This window comes from Nelusetta ayraudi, unplaced genomic scaffold (assembly GCF_046127955.1).
Source record: "Nelusetta ayraudi isolate G7.1 ecotype Tasmania unplaced genomic scaffold, CSIRO-AGI_Nayr_v1 ptg000060l, whole genome shotgun sequence".
NCBI lineage: Eukaryota > Metazoa > Chordata > Actinopteri > Tetraodontiformes > Monacanthidae > Nelusetta > Nelusetta ayraudi.
This window is the reverse complement of record NW_027466110.1, coordinates 3061714-3083169: the sequence shown is the minus strand read 5'-3', so window position 1 is coordinate 3083169 and position 21456 is coordinate 3061714. Positions and strand designations below refer to the sequence as shown.

General features: G+C 46.9%; 1 protein-coding gene across 9 annotated transcripts in view; it reads right to left on the bottom strand.

The window, feature by feature from the left end:
* LOC142897778 (plakophilin-4-like) overlaps window positions 1–21448 on the bottom strand; it is a 65763-nt gene extending 44315 nt beyond the window's left edge. For 3 of the 9 annotated variants that reach the window (XM_076040339.1, XM_076040337.1, XM_076040338.1), the window contains exons 1-2: window positions 9630–9812; window positions 6415–6551 (exon numbers count right to left, since the gene is read on the bottom strand). In XM_076040339.1, coding sequence (XP_075896454.1) covers window positions 6415–6551; window positions 9630–9645 — 153 coding nt within the window. In that variant the 5' untranslated portion in view covers window positions 9646–9812. Of the gene's footprint in view, window positions 1–5325; window positions 5463–6414; window positions 6552–9629; window positions 9815–21287 lie in introns of those variants that run through there. The other 6 variants (XM_076040336.1, XM_076040335.1, XM_076040340.1 and 3 more) reach the window with 6 other exon arrangements.
* Between the last annotated feature and the right edge of the window lie 8 nt (window positions 21449–21456).

The window sequence follows — 21456 nt, the reverse complement described above, 5'->3', positions numbered from 1 at the left end:
CACTGACTTTCAGACAATGCTGCAGCAGCAGCAGCAGCAGCAGCAGCAGCACACAATATAATCACATCCAACCAGCTCTGCTTCCAATTTTGGTGGCCGCATATGGCATTTTGCAAAAATACTATTCCCCCGTGAACCCGAGAACTATTTTCCCACGGACGATAACTTCAGAAAAACAGATTTTAAACGACAAACAAGTTCCATCCAAACCTTTTGTTTTCATGCAGAACAGCTTCCTGCCGTGGCAGCGCTTGTGGATGTACTCAGACAGGAAGGAGGATGACGTAAATGTCACTGCTGGTAACCTTTCTGCACAGTCGAGGAACTCTCAATAGATTGGATAAGCTTTGTTTTCTTTGCATTTTTTATCGTCTAAATGCTGCAACTAAATGTTTTTTTTGCCGGCAGCGTTTCGGATTAAACGTGCGGCCGACTCGAGGCCCCTGTATCAGACATGAAAAAGGAGGCTGGGCCCAGCCGAACGCCAGGCTGACAGCGAAACAAAGTCTGTCAATAACCGAGGCGTAATGTGAACTCGCGAGGAAGAGAGACAATGACTGAACCGATCAGCGCTGGTGAAAAGATCCAACAATAACTTCCAACTGCGGCTTTCGTTAGAAGCTTCGGTGACGAGCATTTATGTTTCTTATTATCCGTTACCGCGTGTCTACGGCCAGATTGGGCCCGCGGTTTCACAATGTTCGCCCTGTAATGGAAAAAAAAAGACAAAAAAGATGTGCGATCAAGTGGGGCATCCAAAGAAAAAAAAGAAAAAAAGAACCAGCGTTAACGTTGTTTGCCGTCCGCTTTCTACAAAACCTCACACACTGCAGCGAGTTCAAATCATGCATTCAAAACCACACGTTGCACAGGTTTTTTTTTCCTTCTAGGAACCAGATGTTAAAGCTCAACTAAATGGGCAGTTAGTGATAAAAAAAAAGAGAGAGAGAGAAAGAGAGAAAAAGAGCAGTAGTAGCAGCAGCAGTACGTGGCAATCCCAATCTGTTTTTTTGTTTTTTTCTCTTCTTGAGCAAACCCAGAAATGACGCAGTGGTGCAATCACACGGCCGTTGCAACTCACTGAGGCCTGCGAGCGCACGACCCCTGGGAGGGATCAATAGTGTCGTGTCAGACATAAAGAGCGCCGCCCGGGGCCGAGCCGAGGAGAACAAGCCGTCGCCATAGCGCCGACCCGGAGGCTGCTGTCGTGTGCGACGGGCGTACGGGGCCGTGACGCCTCTTATGTTCACCGTTTTCGAATCCGTCATACAGAGAGAGAAAAAAAAATTAAAACAGGAGAAAATCTCACCTGAAAAAAAATATATGACTCTGCAGGGGGGGGGATGGTAAAGATGTTACAGATTGAGAAAATCACCCCAGTGGGTGACTGAGAGGTGATTACTGAGCCTCTGCCCTCCCGCTCTCCTATTGGTCCTGGTCCTCTGAGAGCTACTGACTGTGATTACGGCCATAACGACGCTGATGGTGATCAGTATTAGCAGGTTGGATGCACTGCGAACTCTGGGGGGGGGGGGCTTGGGTTCAAAACGGCAGACGCACGCTGCTCCGACATGTCACGATAGGAATAGATTTTCTTCTTCTTCTCCTTCTTCCGCCCGCTGTTCTGTTTTTCCTACACGCCGACAGCCTCCTGCCACAGCTCTTTAGAGAGACCGTTCACAGCTGACAACCTCTCCGACTCACACTCTCGCCTCCTTCCGTCCTTTCCCCACTTTGCCCGCCTGCCTCCCTCCGAGCGTTTTGTCTTACCGCCGTGCGTCTGAGCCGCTCTGCTTCTACCTGGATCCCCTCTCACCCTCCCCTCGCTCTGTCTCACTCTCTACTCCCTCCCTGTCATACTTGTTCTGCTCACCCGCGGTGTAATTGCTCAGAGCCCGGCTCACATTTTTATGACTATAATCGAGGACAGAATGCTTATGCCTTCAGATTTCCCCTCGCGGGGTGTCAAAAGTGGAAGGGGGGGTGGTGGGGAGGAGAAAAAGAGCAGATAAGAGCAGGAGGAGTTCAGAAAAATTACTTGTCGATTGTAATTAGAATCCTAATTTTGCATACGGAGGCAGGCCGGGCCGGGCATGGGACGCCTGCAGAGAGAATTCAACCTTATTATGGCATCAAAATGCAAAAATGGGGAGAAAAAAGCCTCTAGAACTAAAATTGACTCTACAAGCTGGGTCACTCAGACAAAGAGGGACGCACGCGGCAGCGGTTTGCATTCGTATCTCAGGTGGGTAAAATTTCAGCCAGCTCATCAGGTCTTTAACAGAGGGCTGAAGTAGTAGCAAGGTCAGCTCACACTCTGCAAAGAAGACTGAAGGGAGCGTCTGCGTGCAGGTCTGTGCTTCGTCTCTTCCAAGTAGACCGTTTCAGTTCGACGGAGAAACAGCAGGACGTCTCGAGTTTTGGTTGCTTTGTTATATCCATGCTTGTGTAATCGACTCCATTAGGGCAGGAGGATATCAGTGCGGTTCCGTTTAAGTGTGTCAAAACATCCTATCAACAGGAAGGCCTAATTTGAAAATTCTGTGGTATCTGTGTGTTTGTCCAGACCCAGCCGATAACCACGAGGCCGATCCCTCTTGACGGAGGAGGGGGAAAGGAGGAGGAAGTGGAGGAGGAGGAGGCAGAGCAGCAGCGTTTCAACACTTTGCCATTTCAGAAACAAGACCAGACACGTCCGCTGTTCAAAGTGATCAGCCGCACTGCACTTTAGATTCCGAAGGACCATTTTGAAAAACGTATTATATATTTTAGCTGCACGGAAACCGAACCGACTCACCCTCAGCTGACATCTTCACAGTGGGCACGAGCCTCCACACACACACACACACACACACACACACACACACACACACACACACACACACACACACACACACACACACACACACACACACACACACACAGGCCCTGCCTTTACTCCACTATACTAACGACTACACAGGCTAGTGTCAGTCAAATACTGCCCCATGGCAAAAAACGCCAAAAATGATTTATGCCACTTTAGACAGTCGGTTTAAAGTGGCTATACATCCAGTATTCTGAAACAGTTTTGCTGCAAGCTCCTTGTGAAGTTTGCCTTTAACAGAATCCCTATTAAAACATTAAATGTACTAATACATTCATAAAAGTAAAAGGGGAAAAAAACAAGGTGGGGGAGATACAACGCACAAAAATGGATTTTCTTTTCTACCAGCCACAGAATAAAACAATTTCAAACACTGCTTTGAGTCTTTAAAGCATTGTGTGCTCCCCGCCGGTCCCAACAGTAACGTAAACACATCTAAAAAAGGAGCGGTGAGAAGCCAATGAAGACGAAGTGTGTCCGTGACGGGCCGCTCGGTGAGGAGGACGAGGCTAATGCACCTCAAGAGCCGCCGTCCCCGCAGCGATGCCTCTCCGGGGAGATGCGGCAAGTAGCCGAGATGAGGGCCGAGTGATCAATGAGGTGCTCTTTAAAGACCCTGACCCTGCACTTATTGACTGATGCCCACCATGTGGGTGCTGCAGGCTGTCTCAGTAGATAGCCTAAAAGGCTACCCTGTACCGTGTGTGTGTGTGTGTGTGTGTGCGTGCGTGCTTTGGCTTCAGACCCACGTGCATTCAGCGATCGACAGGCCGTCGAAGCTAACGTGCACTAGCGAGCGCTGTGCATGAATAAATGAGCCGGGAGAAGGCTTGAACAAGTGAATGGTATCATATTATCATCCGATCCTGCCCATGAAACTTCGCTCTCTAGCTGCATTTCCATTACAGTTTTTCGCTAAATAAAAGCCATATTTCTAAAAATTTCTAAAACCACCATTACGAGTTTTTTTTATTGCAATATTTAGGTTTTGCACAATTCTAGGGGTAATGGAAACTTCTGGCTACAATCTCTATACTGTCGTGTTTTTATACGAACGCCTGTGCTCAGAGCGCTTGCGATGACAAAGTGCAGTCGACCGTTTAATACGGCAAACGGCCATAAAGTGCAAATGGCCAAGTGGTTAAAAGCCACTTGATTGGGTTTGTGTTTATGAATTAAGCGAGAGTTGTAGTTTGAATTAAAATCAAACGGGCGAAACTCACTTTTAAATAAATGCTACTGCACTTATCATCGCGGTGGTCTCTTTCCCTGTGTGCCGTGTCAGTTCGGCATCACTTCTTAATGAACTGCATATTGGTACTGCACTGCAGCGGTTACTAATTATTCTATTTAAAGGATGGGACGGGGGAATCTGCGGATCAAATTTGTTCATTTTGTTCCAATATTTGCAAATGAATAACCAAATGATGCTGCACCCTCCCATTTCGTCCTACTGTTCTCCTGGGGTAAACTCTACAACAGAGGTGCATGTGTGTGTGTGTGCGTGCGCGCTCACGTGCGCGTGCGTAAGAACCAAATGAACCAGAGCAGCGAAAGTGAAAACGGTCTGGCACATTTGCGCTGTCACATACGCTCGTCATGAGGGCCGCACTGAGGCAGCATCTGACATTCAGCCGAGCGCCATCCGACATCCACGTCAGTTTCTATTAAATCAATTAGAATTTCAATTAAAAGTCACCTTGAAAAGACGCAGAGCTCCGGCAGTTAAGGACTTTTTAACTTCGCTTCTTCTTTTTTTTTTCATCCCCTTTTTAAAACGCACTGTAATGAGATATTATGAGGCATCATGAATATGACAGCGGGCTGTTGAATGGGCGCCGCCAAAGGGCGGCGGGGGTTTAATACAGAGCGGGAACTGCAGCAGGAACGGAAGCCATCGCGAAAATAACATTTGAAAGGGCTGGGATTTGTTATTATTAGCGAGGTAATAACACAGGGGGAAAAACCCGCACAAGTGAATGAACACACAAACGGGAGGGAGTGAGTCTGTCCTTGTTTGGGCATTAAAGCCGAGCCGCTGCAGCTGGAGCTGGAGCTGCAGCACCAACAGGAACAAAAGTTTCACCGGGAAAGACGAGCTCGCAGAGAGGGACGGGAGCGGAGTAGTGGAAAGGAGGAGAGTCGAGTGACGGAGGTTAAAAAGAAAAAAAACTGAACACATAAAGACTCACACACACACACACACACACACACACAAGGCAGCAAACACTTATGACCCAGTCCCGAGCCCCGGCCCTAACCACAGCAACAGTGACAGCACACCAGCGTGTTTACACTGAGAGCAGGATCCCTCGAAGGTCTCGCACTCGACAATGACAGGAAAGCCGCACGCCGAAGCGGGGAAGGGTTGGGTGAAAAAAAAAAAAACAACAAGAAAAACTCTCCAACACACACACACACACACACGAGACCACGTTCATCCTTTCAGTCTCACTCACCCTCTCATTTTCCTCGCCGTCGGCCGTTAAACACTGACGATCACTCCGATCGCTTTACAGACTGCATTCTGAAGCCAGGCGCTCCTCGCTCGCTCGCTCGCTCACTCCTCGCTCGCTCTTCCTGCTCGGCTGCACGCAAATCTGCTCAAACCAGCCGAGCCAGCGAGGAAACCTCCAGAGGAGGAAGTGACATCGACAGGTGCTCCCTCCTTCCTCCCTTCCTCCCTTCCTTCCTTCCTTCCTTCCTTCCTTCTTAGCTCGTGTAAACAGAAGGTGCTTACCGGCACTCGGACTAAACGGGACCTCTGCAGGTCAATACTGAGTAAAGTGATTTCATCATGAAACACGACCATACAAGTAACAGCTGTCCTGAGGGGAAACAAGGATTCCGGGATGTGTGACAGAAGTGAGTTGATTTTATTAATAACGAGGAGAGAAACAAAAAAGTCCTTTGTCAAGTTTGACTCATGCAAATGTTTGGATCAAGGCCAGAGAGGCTGCGTGTGTGTGTGCGCGTGTGTGTATAAGTGTGTCAAACAGAAAGGAGTGTGGATGAATCACAGAGAGACAGGCATGGACGGAGTGAGTCAGGGGGCATGTCCCCTTCCACAGACTCACAAGCTTCCTAGTTTCACCACTTAGTACAACAAACACCGTCGCTGCAACACCACCGGAAAGAACCCGCAAATCCGCTGTTGTGCTGCGACGCGCGCGTCAGGGAAAAAAAAATAAAAAAAAATACACAAACTTTGTTCATGTTATCATTCCAGAAAGAAGGACGCAGCTACCTCCTCCTTTCTTTACACAGGTGAGCCATTACAATGACGACCACGACAGGGTTTGTCACACAAACTTACAGGGGAAAAAAAAAATCACAGCTCAGTGTGCCCCCGTGAAGAATGTATGAGTCACACGACAATTTAGCCTTCCGCATGAACGTCACTGTGCATAAATACTTCTAGATGCCAGACCGAAAGGACTCGTAAAAGCGGCGGCGAGGACATCATTTGAGAGAGGAAACATGAGCATAAACTCGCAGGAAAAGAAAAAAAAGAGAGTCCAAACGGGAAGAAGTAGGGAGGTGCGTACCTGCTCCTTGACGGAGGCCAGGATGTTGTTGGCCGTGTTGCTGTCGGCCTCCATGCTGCGGCCGGTCGAACCGTTGCGGATGGTCAGCAGGTGGCCCTCCTCCGTGGCTGGGCTCTGCTCAGGGGCTGGCATTCCTCCTGCGTGGACGCACGCACACAGTCACAGCACCATGGTCAGCACAGGCGCTTTCTCCAAAGTGACAAAAAAAAAACGAGCAAACCACGCAGATCCTTTCCTCAGGTGAGCAAACGTCCTAAACTCCCAGGACACGCCCGGCTTTAACGCCCTGTGCTTGAAAATGAATGAAAAACTATTTTATATCCATACAGAGAAGGCATACTTTATAGTATACTTTGAGTAAAGTTCCAGTATTATTTGAGTATCTCTTTAGCTGCATTTACATTACAGTTTTTCAATATTTGAGAGGTTTTTCTGAGTTTAGGTGTTTCCATTACCAGTTTTTTTATTGCGATATTTAGGTTTTGCGCAATTCTAGGGGTGATGGAAACGCAGCTATTGTCGTGTTTGCAAGAGTCCTGGTTTTCGGTAATCAGAATACAGTCACCCTACTTTTCCCAGACATCCTCCAGTGTGCACGTGCGTGCACGGTGCTCTTCCAGTCAGCCCTCCTCCCCCCACGAGGAGCGACCGTCGACGGTCACAACGCTGATACCGAAACACAAACGCTCGCACCCACCCACGCCATATGTTCCGAAGAGGGAGGAAGGAAAAAAGTCTAGTCGCTCGATGTTTAATGTGTGTGTGACAGTGCAAATCACTGCCATATGGCCCCGAGACAGCGCACAATTTAATAATCATGTATGTATCTAATGCAGCCAATAGAAACAAGTTAACCAGAAAAAGACACACATATGGAAATCGCGTGTGTGCGCGCGGACATTCCGTGCAGCAGCAAAACTGAAGGAGACAACTGATGGGAAGTACTTCTTTAAAAAGTAAACAGAGAAAAACGCAGGGAGATAAAGAGACGAGTCGCTCCTCCTCTCCTCTACTCAGTCTGGCCTCGTGCCCAGGATTGAAATGAGAAAATAAAGCGAACGGTCATGGTCTCATTACGCACATCGAGACGGTGGGTGCCATGAGAGCGCCGCTTAAAGGGTGGATCCATATTTACACTAAGGAGCCTGCAGAGCCAGACGGGGCGGCTAAAGGCTGCCTGGCTGCTTCCCTCTGGGCTGCAGCAGACCCAGAGCGAGAAGTCCAATAACACAAGACGTGTAGCTTCAGGGCCCCACGGAGATCCCACTGCGACTTTAACTTGCTTAGGAGTCTGAAGTCTAAAGTCGTTCTAAAGTTATGCAAGTTTTGCGCACACGTACTATGGATTTTTTTTTTTAAGTACTAATCAATGGACATTGATTGTCTATTGTTTAATGTGGAATAAAAGAATGAATTTGAACAAATGTTTTTCATGGATGCATGGAACCACAAGTGTCACTTCACAAAAGCATCTGCTTCCAAACGACTCAAGATGATGCAGGGCGACCACGCAAATCCAGAGAAAGTTGGCAAAAAATATTGCAAAACCTGACCTTGCACCAATAGAAATCTTCTTGGTACTTTCTGAATGGCTTCTATGCATCAGATGAAGCGCTGTGTTGCAAATGTTGCCAACACAATGTCGACTGGAAGTGTACAAACACCGCTTGTGGTCTGAGGCTCATTTTAAACAAAGAAGTTAGCGCCATGCTACACTTGCTGTGTTGAGAGAGTTGATTTGAAAAGTGATTACAACATGGAAAAACCGAAAGGTTTTTGTTTTTTTCTTAAATCAATCAAAATGGGGGAGGGGAGGTGGGTTCACAGGGCCCTATAGGAAGTCTGACTGCAGGGGGGATGATGATACATGTCAGGGATGGAAGTAGCTCCTGCCGGCAGAGGAACATTAGCTGCTAAAACCACCATGAAATAACCATGTGCTAATTTGCGAAAATCGCCCCTGCTACTTGCAACTCACTGCCCTCCCTCCCCGCTTCCTTCCATTTGAGCCGCTAATATACCACTTGCCATCCATAAATGTGGCTTGAGGGCGGACTGGAAGACCTTCTGCACACTTCGCCGAAGGAGTCAATCACGCGCGGACAGGCGTCGTTTCAAAGGGTTAAAGGTTCATTTGTAGTCTTGTAACGTGCCGCGAGTCCATCTGCGCAAATCCCCCCCCCCCCCCCCCACACACACACACAGGCGACCGGTGAGGAATCACCCAGCGAGGGCTGACAGCCAGTTTGTGTGAGCTCGGCTAGTGTGTTTACAGTGAGGACATTCAAAAAAGGGGGGAAGTCTTGGGGTGTAGTGGTGGGTGCACAGGAGCTCCTGCAGGATATTTGGCTGAAACGCGACCCCGAGGTATTCTGGGAGCCTGTCACCAAGGTTGTGCACGCATTTCGGAGGTGTTTGAGTTGAAACTAGCCGCGATGCTGGATGACAGATACAGGTTTGAACTACAGCTTGGGACGTTAGCGCCCCCCCCACCCCCACACCCCTTCGCCTGTCCGCCCATCGGTTCAAATTCCTTTCCTGCTCATTCATATTGTTGCGCCACACATCCACCTCCGCTGCAGCCTCTCTCTCTGCCTCTCTCTCTCTCAAGGACACCACGGCACTTGATTTCCAGAAAAACACTGAGACGCGAGAGGAAACGGGCCAGGCTGTGCAAGTTCGACAGAGCACAAACCCCCCACACCCCACCTCCCTCCCTGTGAACACACAGAGCGACGCAGGCCCAGCCTGACTGACTGGCTGCAGATTTTTGTAAAAACCTCACACAAGTTTCCAGCCCAGCTGGGGTGGACTTAATCCTTTCCTTTTTTGCCTTTTTACCCTTTCGGCGTTCCCCCTCGCAGGAGGTGCAGCCTCGGGAAGGAGGAGCGCGGCTGCGGTGAGCAGCTACTCGGCGCGAGACGGATAAACATTGAAACGGCCCTCTTTAAATTCTCACAATTTAATTTTTTTTCGTACCAAGAGAGTAAAACCAAAAGTTGCTCCTGGAATCCCCCCTTCCGATCTGCATAACTAACTTGTTAGAACAAATATCTGAAGGAGGTCTGAAGGCGAGTACATGCAAAGTTCACAAGCTGCAGGGAACTACAGTACCACAGAGGCCACGTAGAAAAAGGGAGAGCAAGAGAACCCGACTGCATTTACCGTAAAGTGAAAAAAACAACAACTTCATTACAATATCCTGCGCTGCCTACCTCTGTAGTTTCCCATTTCATCTGCTCCGAAATGATTCCACTCTTCCCCAGCAGCCCTCTGCTCAGACTGAAGTCGGTAATGCCGCTGCAGTCCTTCGGATACACGGCTGACTGGTTCTTCAACATTTTCGGCCACTTTGTATTTTCCCTCCAAACGCTCGCGGGAGGAATGACCTGGGTGAACTGCAGTACGGTGAACGGTTCAACAGAAAGGCCGAGATGCACGGTTGGGATGTTCTGTACTGTGCGAGAAAACCGGTGGGGGGTGGGGGTTGCCTTGGCTCCGTGCTCTTCTCCAGCCTGTTATTAGGTCGATACCTGGAGTCCAGGGTCTGGACTTGCCTAAGATGACCTCACCAAAGGAGGCAAACGCGTGTGTAATTATTACCACCATACGGTCATTTCCTGTGACTAAGAGAATAAACACTCCCGCAGGGTAGTCAAAGCCAACAGTAAAAGTCTGATTCACATGCACTTTTTCTTTTAACCAGGGTTTTTCGAACGTAACAAAGTGTCTGTTTTTTACTAGACAACCCTGTTAGAGTTGAAGCTAAAGCCCTCCTTTAAAGTATCATAATCCTCAGTGTCTAGCAGCCTGCCAAGAAAAGTCTTAGTCTGACCCCGCCCCGACTCCTCCAATCATGTGACCCTGATCTACTGACCTCAGACTCAGGCCACTCCTCTGAGCCTCTTACACAACCCCTCTGACCGTCTGCGGCTCTCAATTCAATTCAGGCAAAGGGACAGAAGGAAAATAAAAGGGTGTGTTTTTTTTCTTTAGTTTGGGGAGGAAATGTTTCACAAGAGAGGTTTTGTTTTTCCAAATTCTTTTTTCAAGTATTGGATGTTGTTATGTTGTTGTTTTTTATTCTTGTTTCTAGCTTTCAGGTCCCTTCTCCTTGGTTTTCAAATGGACTGTCGACAGCAAGTGGTCCTGAAGCATTGCAACAAGATTCCAGTCGACAAGACAGAATTTACATCAAAGCACACCACCTGACACACACACACACACACGCGCGCGCACACATACACACAGGCGCGCACGCACAGACTACTTCTACTTAGCTCTGTGTTTTGGGTAATTTACGAGGTTTGTATTTTTCACACTCATTGTTTTCTTTTGCTTTGCTGACTTTTCTCGCAGGCAGCCGCGTTGACATGCTTGAATTGTTTTCTGGGACTGGTGGGAGGGAGAGTTTGTTAAGTGACACGCAGGTGGTCTCTTGCATTAGCGGCCACAGGGGAATGCTCTCCCCGGACCGAAAAATGTTCCTTTTTTCTCCCCAAAAGAGAATTCCAGCCAAAGAATTCCATGATTATTCATGTTTAACAACCGTTTATTTTATTTGTCAGTTCAAGGAATCCATCTGTAATTGCCGTGCTCATAGAGAACACAGGACCCAAAATAATAAAGCTTTGCATGGGTTTTTAAAAGACATGAATTCAGGTACTTATGTCTTCCTCCTCTCTGGGGTCACTGTGGTGACTTACATAACACTGGCCATAACGCAGACTCTTATTTCATCTGCACAGGAAACCAAGTTTAAGCAGAACAGCCACGGACATGTAAACCTATGTGACCCTCGTGTCTATGGACATATGGCCTGGACTGCATATTTAGACGCTTTGATAATTCATTATTCTGCCCCCCACAGGAGTTGTTTTCTTTTGCGGTCAGTCAACATTATGCAATGTTTGCTTTGATTAGTAGACCCATTTCACAAATATTCAGCCTTTTTTACCATTCAAAACAAAAATAAGTATTGGATTGTTCGTTTCAGATTCTGCCTGACCATCTACCTGATGTTTTCGGAAGCCATTGGCACGCCATGAAATCTGGCTGTGCTCATTACAGGAAATCAGGGTGGAGCAGAAACAAAACACCAACAGTGAAGCAGTGTTCCTTCGAGTCAAAAGATTTATTGTCTGCTCGTCGACGGGGGAAGGAAAATTTGTCTTCAGGAGAGACAGAGTGGCACCGGGTCACAGCCGTTCAGTCCGCTAGAGATGAGCTGAGGCATAATTACACATCATCTGAATTTTAACTGAGGGCAGTTTTTGGTAGAATCGGCTTCTCAGGTCCTGAAAGCAGCTCTAAGGGCGACCAGGCGGGCAAGAATCAGCTGGAAACGAGCAAACCAGATGAAGCCATTTCCACGCTGTAGTTAACGATGTTACGATAAGCAGGCACCAAACATCCGCTGATGGCGAAGAACATTATGCACTGTGTATGCCGGGACAGTTGTCAGCAGTCCAATGACATACTGCAAAGCAGAAGCATGGTTTTTCTACTGCGGCGGTGTGAGGACAAACAAACGAGATGGCGGTGAAGGAATTAGACCAGGCTGCACTGCTACACGTCTGTGCTGATCATAGCAGTGAGGCAACAATAACAACAATTGAAGAAGAAGTCTTGATATATCTGTCAGAATCATAACACAGCTCAGAAATCCGCTACTGTTAGACCTCATACACCCGTAATGACTGAGGACCATGGCCATGTCGTCGCTGTGTCCTGAGGCACCACTTAACTCAGCAAGTGAAAAGGTAATATCATCATTATCAAGGCCAAAACCCAAGAACTCATGCCATACAAAAAGGAGCCTCAGTTTCACAGCATTGACAAAGCCAAATGCAGACAATCCATGATGTTAAATTGCAAGCGGCTTCGTTCTGGGAGTGCCGCTGCGAGGAGCGAAGGTATTTAAACCCAGACAAGGTGGGCAAGCACAAGGAGCGGACTGAATATGAGGGTTTTCATCCAAACTGCAGGGCAAATCAAATCATCATCGTCGCTAATTAACTTCATTTTGGGCCGACAGACCTGAACAGCGAATCCATTTGTATCCTTTTAATGAAAACCCCCTGTGGCACACCGGTGGCTTCCAACTTATCTAAAAGTGACCTTGTGGTGTTAAGTAGAAAGGAATAAAGCCTTGGCATTAATCTCTCAGCAGCTGCAAAAAAAAAAACACCCAAGACATACCGCGGCTAATTGCCTCACTCATGTGCTCACTGCATAAAAGCAACATTTGCGGTTAGTATATCACTCATCAAAATTCACAGAGATGAACAATTTACAGATTTCATATTCAACAGATCCCCAGGGCAAAGACAACGGTAGGAAGAATTTGCGCATCAGTTTTGCGTCAAGGAGGCATTGGCAACGGCATCGTTACAATTTGACAGCGAGACACTGGATTCTGAAACAATTTCTGAAAACCCCCTTCTGAAGTGATTCTTCTGGGTTGATATGATCATTTAAGAAACACAAGTTCAGGTTCTTACCAGGATGTAACTTACAAGGAAGGACTAATCACATGCATACTCTCACTTTGACGCATAGGACATTCTTTTGAGTTTTGGGCAAGCCATTCAAACAAGTGGCTATTATTAGAAGGCACTTTACTTTGAAAAGCTTTTAGCTGCTAGAGTTTCCCTATACCAACACGGCCAACAGTGAAGGAATGTCTCCTTTCCCAAACAGAAACAATCCCACCTGCACACACACAAACACAGTCGCTGCATCAATCATTACCCCGAATGAACAACAGAGAACGGTGTGGCGCTCTTTAAATAGACACGTACCTGCCCTTGCGCAGACGTGGAATTAAAGAGGGCGCAGAGGAAAGACGCCCTGTGTGGGGTAGACACAATGGTTCGATATCCTCTCTTCTCCCTCGTCCGCTCTGCTATGCAAACCACTCAGGCGTCCAAGCCATGCCTACCCACCTCGCTCACACCTTGTACCACATGCTGGTGTATGTCGCAATAAAGCTGGGCTTATCTTGGCATTGCGCTTCCGACAAGGTAGGGCATGTGTCTTTGTCAAGAACAGGAAACACAGTCACCCCACTGCCTATGCCAAACAATTAAAGCATCCTGCGCTGGCCCGACCCAAGCAGAGGTACAGGTAAATGTTAGGATTCCTTTTAAATCCTCCCCATTTAAATAAATACGCTTGAATAAACTGTATAAACATCGTATACTGTGATGCTAGACTGTACCACGGTGGGTGGCAGAGGAAATACAAACCTCACACCCTATAAATTTGGAAGACAGACTGTAAAGCGAAGCCAAAAGCAATGTGATGAATGTGGTGGACTACCGTCACAGCTTTGTATGTCACACGGCAATGGCCCTATTTCTTTGGAATTTCTGGCCTTGTAAAAAAATTTCTCTGCTATGAATCTTGGAAGGTGGTCCTGTAAGCCACCAAGACTGGGCTTTGTCCAGCTCTCCAGCTCTATTTGGGCGACGCAGGAGAACCACAAGCAGATTTATACCACGCAGCAGCGAGCTGGACTTTATCTTGGCAAGTGTTTACTCAAAGAGGACATGCGGAAGACTGCTGCAGACCAAATAAGCCTGTGTTTGCAGTGCACTGCAACACAAACATAGAGCCAACTTCACATGGCAGCTTTATACAACAATCGCTCAGTGTGGACACCACTTTCTCACAGCGGCACCTCTGCTAATAGAGAGAGGTGGCGGTGAGTTCCGTCATCCTGTGAAGATGGAATTTCAGAGCTCTCGAATTTCAGAGCTGCTGAAGCTGGAAGGTTGTTGGAAACTGGTTAGGTCGGAAAGCCCAAGGAACCTTGACAACCCTCAGATCATGATACAATCTGGCAGCCACCAACATCCAACCTAAACATGGACCGAAGGCTTTTATTGCACCATTGATTAGCAACTTGATCCATTTTTGTGCCATTAAAGAGTCATAAAAACAGTGCTGTGCAACAATGTTTTCACTCACAGACATACATAGATATGAACCACACCATTCACCCGTTTCCTACAGGACGCCGGTGCTATTAGTCTGCAATGGAAGGAGACTGAAATGATTCCAAGTGTATGTAAATCCGCACAGAATCTGGATTTCTGCTTGACAGCCTCGATACATCCCTTCGCACATTATAAGACACTTAACACCCTAATTCCCTGCCGCATACAAATGCAATGCAAGACAACTACAGCTGAAAAGCTCTTCTAAGAAGGAATTATCGCATAATGCCGAGCACATCTCTGGAAAGGTCCAATCGACTCCTTTCTGCTTTGAGAAAAGTGAGAAAAATGGGTCTGCGAAAAACTGCCTGAAGAGCTGAATGTAGTAATATGATCATCACTTTGCGTGTTTACTTTTACATGTAAATTTACCTCTAAAAGCTGTAGGCTTGCTTCCAACATTCACAAGTCCAATTTCCCCACTGCTGAGTACATAAAATAGTTAGTGAATGACTGGATTACAATTTCGTGTTCATGCAGGTTTCCATGGTGTATAAACTGACATCATCCAATTTGGAAATATTGGCATACCACAAGCTGAGCTATAAACTCACACAGTAACCATCACAATGATAATAGTGGGGAGTGGGGGGTGAACTGCTCTAATAAGAGAAAAAAAATCAACAGTGAATGTATAAATGTTGCCTTGCTGACTGCATCTCAAAAAGGACTGTGTTGATGACACAGGCAGAGTTCACTGCAGGCACCATTTAAAAACAACAATTTATTCTAATCAAGTTCTTCTGCAGGTTCACCTCGGTCAATACTTTCCATACTTGGACATACTTGGACAAACATACTTGGGAGGTGAGTAACAAGTATTTCCCAGACCATCACAAACTAAACCCTAAGGAGCTAGTACCGGTAAACATACTTATCCCAAATAAAACAATAAAACATTTACTGTCACATAAATTATCACTGACATTGCAAGACGAGCAGTAAAATGACTACTGGCCCTAAATTACAGTCATACAAGACGTGCTGTTTTGAGACACCGACCTCATGAGCCTTAATTATCATTTAAAGTAAAGCCCCAGCCCCCCACACTATAAACAAAACGCGCAATCAGTGTAGGTGTCGCATTTATGCGGGAACATCTCCATATGAAAGGCGTTGGCGATATATCGACAGTCCCATTCAGAGTTATTATCTCACTGGATTATTATGTTCAGTTCAAAGGAGGAACTGAATGAGCTGGAAAATGAATCTCTGACAACGACTGGGTCCCCGTTTGAAGAAATCATTATGACGCACTCCCGCAGGATCTACATGGAGAATCGTTTCATTTCGATAAACACACCACATCTTTTTTCTGTTGTTTTAATTGAACACCTCCGGGCTCAGCATCTGTACCAATATGCACCACAGTAGATCTCAAGGTTTGGGGGTGTTGCCAAATGCTAAAGTCGTGCTGTGTGTTCAGCGTTCGGCTGTGGATTTAAACATTAACAGGGTGGGTTTGTGTTGTGCAGTTGTAGCCTCGCTGTCCGGGTCTTGGACACTGGTCAGATCTGTGGAGAGCAAAACAACTCCGGCTGAGTATTGTGAAACCATGACGAAGGGAGTGGGTTAGATAAGCAGGGGCCTGTCCATGTGCTTTCTCAAGTCTGATTTGCACTGATGCTGCCTACTCAATACTGCGTGCTCCAAGAGCGGAGAGGCCGGGGTCACGGAAAACAGCGCGGCGCCACCATCCATTCAGACACCGTCAAACTTTTAAACAGAGACACATTGCGATGACGGTGAAGGATCTTCCTCCTGGATTCAATGTGCCACATCATCAATAAAGTTAATGCATTATATGCACGGTGTCAAGGCCTTTTGTGACGCTGTCAAGTCCCAGGACGGCTTCAGAATGCCAAAGAACAGATTTTCTTTCCTCACTGTGTGAGTGGCAGTGGGTTCATCTGGGAGTTTTGTCTGCCAGGCATCGCCTCATTTCATAGTGTCTTATTCAGAACTGAATGTTTAATGTGTTAATTATACCTAAAGCAAGGTCACTCTGAAAGTGTAGAGAATTTTGATCAGACACGTGCATATATATATATATATTTTTTACTCCGTGCACAAATTATTTTGCAAACAACCAGTGGTTGCACTGAAGGGATGACATGGCACACAAGCAGACACAGGAAGTCATAGAAGTTCCACAAGTATAAGGTCTCCTTTACCCAAGTACCTACTGCAATGTGCACAGAAGGCAACATGGGATTTGTGCGTGAAGGAACCTTATTAACCAACAAGAGTCTGACTGAAAATACAAACCACAAAGGTTAGTACAACAGATGGCCTCAGCTCACTTGAACTCCACAATGACTTATATATGCCTTGCATGACTTTGCTGCCGTGCAAGAGAAAATAGAGTTTTGCTTCAGGCACTGTTGAAGAAGAAGAAGAAGAAGAAGAAGAAGAAGAAGAAGAAGAAGAAGAAGAGATACAAACCTGTTCTCCTCTCACTCATGCAATCTGGACAAAATGTATTTTGTAGCTAAAAACAAGTGTGCCTTTCAACCTTCCTTTTCCTGGGCTTGTCTCTGCTTCTGCACCCATCGTGTGCGCGCACATGGGAAGCATGACGTCCATCCAAAAACAAGAGGCTTTGGCTTCATTCGGGGTCAGTGGCGCATGCAGGGGGGTTAAGGGGGAAGTGCATCCTGAATGCCAGCAGACAAGCCTTTCAGGAGAAGCCAATTAAAAGGTTGGATGGGTTCGCGAGATAGTATTATGAAAGTCTAGTTTCATTAGTAAAAAATACCCAAGAAAACACTAAATAAAAAGGGCACATGTAATATAATAAAAAGTCCAAGCTCTGAGGGATACATCTGGAAAGTGTTTGCAAGAGAAAAAAAGGGAGAATTCAAGGAGGGCTGCCTTTTATCCCATGGTCATTTTTTCAGTCCCAGTGTATTAATATACCAAGTTATTTGAAAAGAAGACCAGAAATCATTTTAAACGTCGATATTACACAACCCACACCTGCCACCCGAGTCCGCAGCCAAATGCAAAGCTGGAGGTCGAGGAAAAGGCATTTTAAATGTCATTCTGCTTCAACCGCATTTGTTCCTTTCCCATGTCGACAACTCCCTTTTCATACGGAATTTTCCTCCGTTGCAATCTCTTAAGTACACTGACATTTAGTGAATCTTCTGCTGCTTTTTAGTGGAGTTTAATTTATTGGGGGGAAAAAAATTGGAGCAGCAGGAATCAAGCGAATTGTTTCACTTTTCAGTTGTCGTTTGGCAACAGTTGCTCGCTGTCACTCGACAGTGGGGAGATAGAGATGCCTTTACCTTCAGACTAAATCCAGCCACCGAGTGCACTCGCATTCCACCGGTGACACCTGACGCCACAAACAAGCTATTTGTGTTAAAACTAACAAGCACGCGGTTATTTGTGTGGGCACAAGCTGAAAGGAAAAAAAAAGAAAAGAAAGTAAATTCAGTTGAAAATTGAACTGAATTTAGGCATTAGGCCTTATAGGAAGATGTCTGAGTACAAACTGGTTGAGTTATTTCTTGGCTTGACACTCGAGATCAACATGTCACCTGTGGAACGACGGGCTGGTATTTCGCCTTATGGCGGCAAAGCTTTTTTTTCACTCGTGGCATCTGGAAGAAGAAGAAGAAATCAGCCACCGCGCCGTTGGCGGCTGCCCTCTCACGCATGCAAGTCACAACAGGGGACAGCGTTAGGAGCCTTCTCGCCTACCGGAGTGGAGACACAACGCTTCGCTGAGGCCATCGGCGCCATCTGGAAGCATCCACCAGTAACGTCGGCGTCGTCCTCTTAATCTACGGGTGCACTCTATCAATTACAGTAAATAAATACGTTGAGACCGCAGCCTCCCGACTGGCTCCCTGTGAAGTCTGCACGAGGCCAGGCGCACCTGATCTAGACGTATCTGGAGCTCCTCCGCTTATCAGCCCAGAGAGTACACGTGAGTGAAGGTCTTATAGGTCAAGGGCTGTTTTAATTACCACAGAGAGAACTGTAGCGTCCTCCAGGGGGGGCTGTATTTTTTATACCCCCCGCCCCCAACACACACACACCCCCCTCCACCTCCCTTCTTACCATCAGAAAAGACAGCTCTTTTGCCGGAGGTGATAATGTGAGCAGCACTTTAAATATTCAACAAGGTTTTATGTGCCCTGTTGAGAAAATTCTGCATGCCAGATAGGCTTAGATAGGATTGTTTGAGCGACGAGCATGTAGGGGGGACCCTGGTAAGTGAGGCTGCATGCCGAGAGAGAGCCACAGAGGGGACCCGACCCCGGCCCTTCACCGCCGTGTCCACACAGTAGAGACTGGCGAGGGTGGGGGGCGTCTTTCAGACTCAGCACGTCGGGCCCATGGAGGGTTATTTTACTGGACAAAAATCTATTGTCCGCTTAATCTCTAAAAGCGCTGACATGCTTTGTGTCCTGTATTATCTTTAGCCGCCGCACATGAGAGCAAAGCATGAAATCTGGGGCTCTTTCAGGAATCCATCTACATTTCCAGCTGCACATGCCAAGGCTTATCTATTGGGAGGCAGCGCAAGAGACGCACGCTATACAATGCTGCCATGCTCCTCAGTTAGTATTATTAAGCAATTTATTTTCTCTCCCCACATACAATAGGAGCCCAACTCTAATACAGCTTAGGGCTCGACTGCCAACTAACGCTTAAAAGTATAGATGCATTTGCTTAAAAACTGGGTCTCCCTAATTGGTTGCAGCGGCTCAAAATGAAACACGGGCTTTAATTTGAGAGTAATTATCTTCCTATTGAATTTCAAACAGATTGAGTCAAACTCGGTCACCGCCACCATTTGTAAAAGTAATTATTCATCTGTCAAAAATGATTAATTTTTGTTTTGAAGATGGTCATATCAAGTGAGAGATACAATCAGAGGTTGAAAACAGAGTAAATTCAACAATCATCAGAATGCCACTCAGGAAAATGTGGCTTAGAAGAGTGCTCGACTAAGTCACTTGTGCACAAGGAATGACCTCTTGTCTGGGTGAGGGAAGAAGTTGATACTTCAGCTCTTTTTTTGCACACATGCATGCAAAGACTCAAGGAAAATAACCATTATTTTCCATCCTGCAAAGACTGGAATTACTTTTCTCTCCCTTAAAGAGAAACAGAACGCTTTTTGATCGTAGTAGAGAAAAAGAAAAGAAAAAACCTGGCATCTCACAAGAGTGAGAGCCTTGATGCTGGGCCAGGAGTTGAGGTAAAAAAAAAAAAAAAATACAAGGAGGAGGGGCCCACCGAAGGGTGCTAGACTATTCAACTGTTGTCAGTTCCCATTAAAAACAATCCACCGCGAAGACTGGGTCAAACAGTCACTTAAGCACACCAAAGGTCTTTTGCCAAGCATGCTTGTGTTTGTGTCGACACAGCCACAGGGCTGTACAACACGGTATCGACTCGTAAAGTTTGACATATGTGTATCATAAAAGTGAGACGAAAATAAAGTTGAGCCCAAGTCGAGCTGAAAACCGACTGACTTTGAGCATCTCACTACTATGAAGTACAAGAAAACACGGCTAAAGCTCCCAAACAGAGGTGCTGCTGGAATCAAAACATCCCCCTGCTCACATTAATGCTTGTCAGCTGTGTAACAGTGTGCGTCTTGTATAGTAATGTGAATCACGAGGGCTGAAAAACCTGCAGATTTGTGCAGAGTTTACGAGCATTTGGTTTCCGTGCGCATGCCTGCTACAGTTGGGGAGGGCCAGCCGGGAATGAAAGCAGGTGATCCTCCTCGGCAGTGTGGGCCAAAATCAACTCAACTTAAACATAAAAAAAAAAAAAAAACGTATTCCCTCCCTCTGCAATGGATGTTTTTCAAATTCCACGCACAATGTTACACTGCACTGTATACGGAACTGCAAGGCTCGACAGAGGGGGTTTGGACTGTGCACATTACACAATGTATTTTAAACCAGACCTAGTTTGTCAGCCAAACTGGGACAAGGTAATGGACAGGTACCAGGTGGAAGGCTTTAACCCTGCGTGAGTGGCATGGGATTTGACACAACCGCAGTAGCTCATTAAGCAGGCTAAAAGGAACCGTGCGATGGAGGTGCTTGCAGGGTGACTAAAGGTGACCTGAAAATTGTCCTGAAAGGTGGGCCATTAATTCGGCGTGCGGATGAAAAAAACAACAAAAAAAAAACCTGGTTAGAGGAACACCCCTGCTTGACATGTAGATGTGGGAGGGGGAAAAGGGGGTGGGGGCAATTAAATATGGCGTAGGGGCTGGATTGTGGCGAGCAAACGTGAGGGTAAAGGTAAGCTTATCTTGTGGGCTCTCCGCCCCTCGGCGACCACGCATTCCTCGCATTCCCACAGTCAAACCTCACCTGCCTTCAACCCCTCTGCGGGCTGCGTGCTTTTCCAAGGGCACTGCCGGAGAACAGTCGGCTGGTGGGGGCGGGAGGGTCGAGAAGGAAGAGGTTCGGTGGTTCTGGTGGGCCGAGAAACTAACGCCGTAACACTTTCCCCGAGCCGCCCCGGCTTAAGTTTCCCTCCCGGGAGAGAGCTTCTTCCCTCGTTTGTGCTACGTGCCCTGACGATGGAAGCGACCCCGAAGGAGCAGCGCCGACCTTCCGCAACACTTCCCTCTTTATTTATAAAGAAAATAACAATTCGGGACAAAACGCCATTAGCAAGTTTCTCTACAGCTGCACACATTCGGAAGGAGATGCAACACGCTTCGCGGCGCGATGACTTTACGACTTTCAGAGTTCAAAGAAGAGTTCTCGCAGATGCTGATACCTTCCACTCGTTTTCTTGTTTGTTTTGTTTTTTGTTTTTTTTTTAAACCATGCAGTTAGTTAAACGAGCGGCGGGAAAATGAAATAAATGACAAAATACCTCCGGAGGACTGTTGTTCCGCTGGCCGAGCTGCGCCTCGGGTCTACATTTGTGCTCGTCAATTCATCGGTAAAGTCCCGCTGTTTAGTCCAGAGCATGCGGACGAATGCGACGCGCCTCCACCAAGGCTTCCGCCGAGAAGAAGGCGAGTCAGGCTCTCCCTCCGCTG